The sequence below is a fragment of the Morone saxatilis genome, unplaced genomic scaffold (assembly GCF_004916995.1).
Source record: "Morone saxatilis isolate NCDOM2014 unplaced genomic scaffold, NCSU_SB_2.0 Contig18, whole genome shotgun sequence".
NCBI lineage: Eukaryota > Metazoa > Chordata > Actinopteri > Moronidae > Morone > Morone saxatilis.
Genome location: NW_023339740.1, coordinates 24,187,122 through 24,194,050, shown reverse-complemented (window position 1 = coordinate 24,194,050; position 6,929 = coordinate 24,187,122). Strand labels below are relative to the sequence as shown.

Sequence of the window (6,929 nt, the reverse complement as noted above, 5' to 3'; positions counted from 1 at the left end):
CTGTAGTATCTTCTCGTTGCTGGGTTTCATTGCACTTATGACAACAAGCATTTTTGCCGTCGACTTGAATAGAACATAACGGCACTTTAGACCATTTAATTTTCTGATGTGACACCAGCTCTGTCGTTACATGGCTGCCTGCATTGTGTCCATTATTTTATTGTGTACTGTTTGTCTGTCAGGCTTTCATTTTGATGCCTTCACTGTAAAAGCGACCATAAAGTAAACTGTTAAAGTAAATTGACTTGTGGAATGAAATATGATAGACACATTTGTACACTGAATAACATAGTTAAAGACCACTTTAACATGAATTCTGTGTTTTAATTAAAAAATGTATTCATAATTTTCCTTTTTTTTCATGATTTCTAATTTTTATTTTGTGAAAACGTATATCCAGCATTTTCATTTACAATTGCTGCATTTTAATTATTTATTTATTTTCTTTGTTTATTTTAATGCATTTTTAACAGGCTTGACTGAGTACTTCTAAAACAAGCATCTGGTAAAACAGTAAAATGTGTTGATATTTTTACTTACATATATTACATATATACATATATATTTAAAACTTGTATTTATAGTTCTTACGCTTGTGTTAAAAAACCTCGTTCTGAAGCTGAATTCTATAAAATAGTTTTCTAGTAAATATAGAACCTTCTGATCAATCAATCTCATCAATTTCAAGCCTAAATTAACAATGGTCGATTAGTCTCGCCCATTCTAGTACAGATATGTCGCCATGAATGAAAAATGAATTACGAATTATACAATAATAACTTTTTGCAATGCTCACTTTCTTCTGCAATTTCTTTGCAAAATAATGCCTAAAAACATCACAACAAAGATCAAAATCTGGCATTTTAGGCCACAACAATCCCAAAAAAGCCTGTGAAATCCTGAATGGACTGTGATATGAATACAGATTATTTAGTTGGTTGAACAGGTACAGGTAAGGGTGTTCTTGCTCATCCCTGATATTTAGTTAATACATTTATAATACACAATACTTGTAACCCTCTATAGCTACTCTTCATCAGTATTTTATTTCTCAAATGGGAAAATACCTTGTTAGCTAACTATTGTGTCTACAGACATGTTGCCGTACAGAGTGAGAGCCACGCTGCAACCAGCTGAGGGCTGATCACTGCAGGTCAAATCAAAAGCATTTAATCACAAGAAAAGCACTCAGGTTATAGAGACTTCAGGTTTTATACTGACTGTATTTGTACTGTTGAACACACCAATAATACAATGTTTCTTAAATTAAAACCAAACAAAAACCAGTTCTGGACCAGAAAGGTTTGTGAAACATCTTTTATTTATTCTGCAGCTGTAACTGAGGCCTGAATGACACATTCAGAAGAAGGCATCCTATTGGCTGGCTGCAGATCTGTCGGGTCATGATCAGTCAGCCTTCTTCAAAGAAAACAAGTGTCAGGATTCATTTTAGTCCTGTTATCTCAAGATTACAACTCAATTATTTGGTTATTATGATTCAACACTGGGTGCTAATAATAGATATAATTCTGAGATTGAATTATACTGTTAGGTAGACGTATGAGAAATAGTTGTCTCATGATCACAAGTTTACTGCTGTTATTTTGGGGTGATGGTTGATCCTGTGTCCCAGAATAAACTAGCATGCACGTAATCATCATTATTACAGTATATCATGTCACAAGAAAACTATTAATTCATTTATATCTAAATATGATAATATGAGTAAATTAAGAGCACCAGAAAACCAGAATTTAGAGAAAATTAGGAAACAAAATCCTGAGATAACAGGCCTGGAAAATATTTTTAGACACACACTCAGTTTCCATTAAACTGGGATCGTCAGAAAAGGATGAGACATTGATCTTTTAAAGTCAGACTGAAGCTGAATGTAGAATTTGTGCTGAATTTGTGTTTGTTTCTCTGATTACTTCTGTTTTACAGAAAGATTTCTGTTGCTTGTTGACTTTCCAACACTGACCGATCCTTCTCTTGTAACTCTAGAAAGCAACCAGGAAGAGTAAACACAGAGGAAAAAGCTGCTTAAAGTCCATTTTGAAAACCAATGGTGTGTTCAGGTGGTCTTCATCAACTCCTTAAATCAGAATCGATCATGTAACCAGGTGTTGAAGTGTATCAATGAAACTGCCCCTGCAGGATGTCAATAATCCAAGTCAATTGATCAATAGTCAATAGTCCTTCGTTCAACACTGGGAAGTTCTCCACGAAATAGCACCTGAACACACCATTTATTCTGGTTTGCGTCAGGTACTTGTGGAAGACGGGGAGCAGATTCAGGCCTCAAGTTGAGGTCACTTTCATAGACCACGCCCCCTGTCTGAGGAGGCGGAGCTTGCATGGAGTCATAGCCACAGTGAGAGAAAGGCACGAGAGGGTCGGGTCAAGTAATCCAGGATCAGTCTCTATAGTGTGTGTGTGTGTGTGTGTGTGTGTGTGTGCACTCTTGTGTGTATCTTTGCGAGGACCAAATGGCTGAGGGAGTGAAGACGTTCTGACTCGGTTTTAGTTTAATCCAGTTTAGGTTTAGTTTATTAAGTTTAGTGTGAAGTTTGGGGTTAATAGTCGTGATGGTTATGGGATTATATATTAATGCGGGTCCTCACAAGTATAGAAGTACAAAGGGTGTGTGTGTTAGTGTTTTTCCTCTGTCCATGTTGGCACCACCTGGTCGTCGTCCTCTTGTTTACTCTGTAGTGTTTTTTGTGAGCTCTGATGCGTCTTGTGGGTGTTGCGGTGTGGCGTGTAGGGATTGGTCAGCCACGGGTGCATCAGCAGCTCTGACGCCTGCAGCCTCTCTGCGGGCGACTTCCTCAGCATGCAGCCAATCAGACACTTGGCTTGCGGTGACAGCCAATCGGGCAGGCTGAAGGCCCCGCGCCGGATCTTGGAGAACAGCGCGGCAGGCTGCGTGTCCTGAAACGGGTATCGTCCAATCAGCATGGTGTACAGGGACACGCCCAGGCTCCAGATGTCTGCGGCGCGGCCCGAGTAAGAACCTTTCCCATTGGTCAGCAGCTCGGGGCTGACGTAGGCGGGGCAGCCGTGCCTGTCCGTCAGAGAGTCATTGTCATGGTTACCGTGCAGGAGGACGCAGTCGTTGAGGCCGAGGAGAGCGAGACGAGTCCTGCAGAGAGAAAAAAACACACGGTTAAAGCATCAGCAGTGACAGCAGTACTGTCTGTAGTAATGGTGGTAGGTCTGTTAATAGTGGTGTTATTATTAATATTCATCTATATCACTGGTACTACTAATTATATTGATACTGCTGATACTACTGGTGTATTATTAGCAATGTAAGTTGTATCCATAGTCAGTTTAGTAGTATTTCTAGAAGTGTCAGCAGTATTAAGTGTTAATGACAGTATTAGTAGTATTTTACAGTATCCAAAGTCACTTCTGTTTCTGTGTATTATGCAGTATTAGTAGTATTAGTAGTATTAACAGTCAGTCTCACCTGTATTTGTCAGTGAAGACGAACCTTCGGAGCTTCAGGTCTCTCAGGACGACTCCGTGGCGATGACAGTGCGTCACGGCGCTCAAGATCTGAGCGAACAGATGCCCCGCCTCCTCCTCGCCCAGACGCTTCCTGCTTCGCACGTACGCGTGCATGTCGCCGTGGTGCCCGGGCAGGAAGACGTACACGCTGTCCTGGCCAATCACCACGTCCAGCAGGCCGCAGATGTTGTCGTGGTGACCAATCCGGTTGTAGGCAGCCAAACGCTCCAGGTAACCACGCAGAGGGAGCACCTGTAACCATGGCAACCGGAAAGAGTGGTTAGGATATCTTCAGTGTTTTCAGCAGTATTAACAACATTACTGGCAGTATCAGTAGTAGTAAGTGGTATTTTTAACATTAAACAACAGGATCAGTAATATTGGCGGAGCTACCTGGCAGGTGTATTGCTGCTTTGTGTGTGCGTGCTCGGCCCTGTAAGTCTCCTCCCCCTCGCAACGTTCCAACAGGAGGTACGGCCCGACTCTGGATGGGGATTCGCTCTGGGTGGACTTGGGGGTGGAGCTTCTGGGCCTGAGGCACGGTGACAGGCCGGTGGCGAGAGGTTGCAGAGTCAGACGGGCTAGTTTACATTTTGGTAAATTCTCCTGGGGTTCGTCCAGTAGCCTCTTCAGACACAGCTGAGACCTGGCTGTAGACGCGCCCAAGCTCATCTGTGATTGGAGGAGACAAGTGACATCACATCAGGTTAATTAACACTTACATCTTCATACCGTGAAGCAGCTGCGGGGGGTGTTTAAAACAGGACATTCAAAGCTGCTTATGTGTGGAAAGCTTCACTAGAACTAGTTCTCTCGGATGAAACAATTCCTGTTTGAGTAACAATATTCTGAATAACTTTAGAAAGAGCTGATGTTACAAGACACTTACACAGCAACTTCATGCTGTGATTGGTCAAGTATGTGGAGTGAAGAGAAACTGTATGAAAATGTGCAGCATTATTCCTCCATGATCATCGCAACTTCTCTCTGACGGATCTGAACAGCTATTAACACAAACTACAAGTACAAACTAGTTGTTTTTAAGTATTTTTTAATGCTAAATGCCAACACATCTTAACACATACTTAGTCTAGCAATTTGGTGTTAGAATGCTAACATTTGCTAATTAGCACAAGTAGAGCTGAGGCTGATGGGAATGAGTTTTGCAGGTATTTGGTCATAAAGTTGTGGATTAATACAATTTTTGATGACTGAGCTGGATTCAGAGGGGAACATAAATGCCAATCTATCCAATAGATGTTAAATGTATTCAGGGTACGCTGATACCATCCACATTTTTTGGCCACTTGGGGGAGAGCAGTGGAAACAACCTTGACACAACATGTTTAAGTTGTTCGCAAACAGCTGCTCGTTTACACATTCAGCAAATTTGGAGCAACACTGATTCATTTGGAGTCGTTTTTGTGTCCGACTGATGGATGTAAGTCCATTATTTACTCTTCTTATGGTCTCTACCAAGTCCTGATGGAAACTGATCCTTAGCTGTTAAAAGCTCCACTACATTCACAATGTAAAAATACTGATTATAGCGGCTCTTAGTCTGCAGATGTGGTATAGCTCAGGTGTATTTCAGGTGTATGGGAGCTTTATTGAAGTGAGAAGTTGTGGGATTTAGCTGGTTCTAGTGAACACTTGTTAGGTAAGTCATATTGGACACTAGTTCAACTCCTGGTTCTTATTTGTGCACTGCAGCGCCCTCTGCTGGGCACATCACAGCATGGCCTCTTCCCTCCAATCAAGCCCTCTTTAGTAATATTTTCACATACAGTAAGAGGAGTTATATTGGTATCACATCTCGCTGTGTTCTGTGTCTCTACCGCTCACATGTTACACTGTTAACGTGTCTATAGGCTTCATGATGCAACTTCCTGTAAGCTGACAGACGCTTCAGCTTTCAGATCGTTGCATCAGAGCACAACAGTTTATAGTTTAAACAGGCTTTAAATACAGTCAACACCTTCTACACACACACACACACAGTGAGGGAGTGTGTGTTTTTTTTATATAAAGTTTTTCTGAACCTGTGGTTGCCGTGGTGACGCAGTGTGGAAACCTGCTGTTGGCAAATGCTGCTTTCACTCTGGTGAAACACCCTGAGTCACAGCCTCACCGCGCCAACGTCATCCAGTGACACACACACACACACACAGTGACACACACACACACACAGTGAATCTGTGCTGCTGTCATCTCTCAGCTCTTTCAGGATTTCAAGATTAGACTAGACTCTACTGACTTTTATATACGGTGAATTTGAACTCATTGACTGTACTGAACTTATCTGATTTCTTATCCGTGGCGATTCGGAGGCTTCGCTGAAGAAGTTTTCAACTTTGTTTCAATGTAAATCAAGCCTCTGGTTGGCTTTTACAAACTCATCGTAAAGATTGCCAGAGCTGCAACTAAACCAAGTATTATCATACTGACTAATGTAACAGGGACGGGCAGGAGAACTTGCAAAAAGTGAGGAAAACTGTTTAGGGGTTCTTAATGTCAACATTGCACATCATGTTGAAATTGCTTTCTATGTTGCTTTGTATTTTCTCTTGTTTTATTTCTGTTAATTAAATGAATAATGTGTCATCTTTCTTCCTTTATCTTTTTGAAAACATGACTACATAATTTATTTGTTGCTTTAGTATATTATATATCTGTTTGTAAATATAGAAAATTAATAAAATCTTACATCTCTTTATGACACAATTTAGAAAACAGGGAAAATTTCAGACCAACATCCCAAAACACAAAGATATTCAGTTACTTCCACCGAAGAATGCATGCATCAACATTTTTTTTACAACTTGTAAACATGGATGAATTATTGATCGCCAAGTCGGGGTTTAACGTTTGTTAAAAAGTCACAGAGCTCAGTCAGAAGTCAGAGTTTAATCCTTTAATCTTGAATGTCTTCCATTTACTGAGGCTCACCTCTGCTCGCTGCTCATCTCTTCATAATTGACCCTGTTTTTAAAGCCACTTACTGATTGTCCCGGGCTTTTACCCATTCTTCATCAGTGGATGCAGTTTTTGCTCAGTTGTCATGGATCAGTCGTCTGTACGACTTAAGAAGTATACAAATCAGAGTATAGAAAGAAAGGAACTCAATGCCCACTTTCTGTTTCCCAGACTTACTGTGCCATGTGTTCATCAAATCATCAGGTTCTTTAAAGCACTGACATCAAGTACACTAAAAAGCTAAAACCATTGCAGCGCAATTGATGCTAAGCTAGGGACCCGTCTGGCGATTGACTCACACTCATGGCCAATCTAAGACAATCTGCTGATGAAGACCAGCGTCTAGCTCTAAAGGAGTGATGATTATCGTTCAAAAGCGAACTTACCTGGTGATATAATATTAGGTCTTGAGAACAGGGTGCTTCCAAGAGAAGGGC

At 41.0% G+C, this 6,929-nt stretch overlaps 1 protein-coding gene across 1 annotated transcript; it reads right to left on the bottom strand.

Moving 5' to 3' along the window:
• Window positions 1-1,302: 1,302 nt before the first annotated feature.
• trib3 (tribbles pseudokinase 3) lies at window positions 1,303-4,216 on the bottom strand. Its single transcript, XM_035662041.1, has 3 exons — window positions 3,910-4,216; window positions 3,476-3,768; window positions 1,303-3,145 (listed from the first exon to the last, which is right to left on the bottom strand). Exons 1-3 carry the CDS (start codon window positions 4,186-4,188, stop codon window positions 2,653-2,655), a joined length of 1,065 nt encoding a protein of 354 aa, XP_035517934.1. The 5' UTR covers window positions 4,189-4,216; the 3' UTR covers window positions 1,303-2,652.
• Window positions 4,217-6,929: the final 2,713 nt, after the last annotated feature.

Excerpts from the sequence above, each read along its gene's own strand:
- trib3 (XM_035662041.1), bottom strand. The coding sequence starts at position 4,188 with ATGAGCTTGGGCGCGTCTACAGCCAGGTCTCAGCTGTGTCTGAAGAGG. Across the intron at positions 3,769-3,909 it reads AGCAGCAATACACCTGCCAG|GTGCTCCCTCTGCGTGGTTA; the intron begins GTAGCTCCGCCA and ends CCATGGTTACAG. Across the intron at positions 3,146-3,475 it reads GTCTTCACTGACAAATACAG|GACTCGTCTCGCTCTCCTCG; the intron begins GTGAGACTGACT and ends TTCTCTCTGCAG.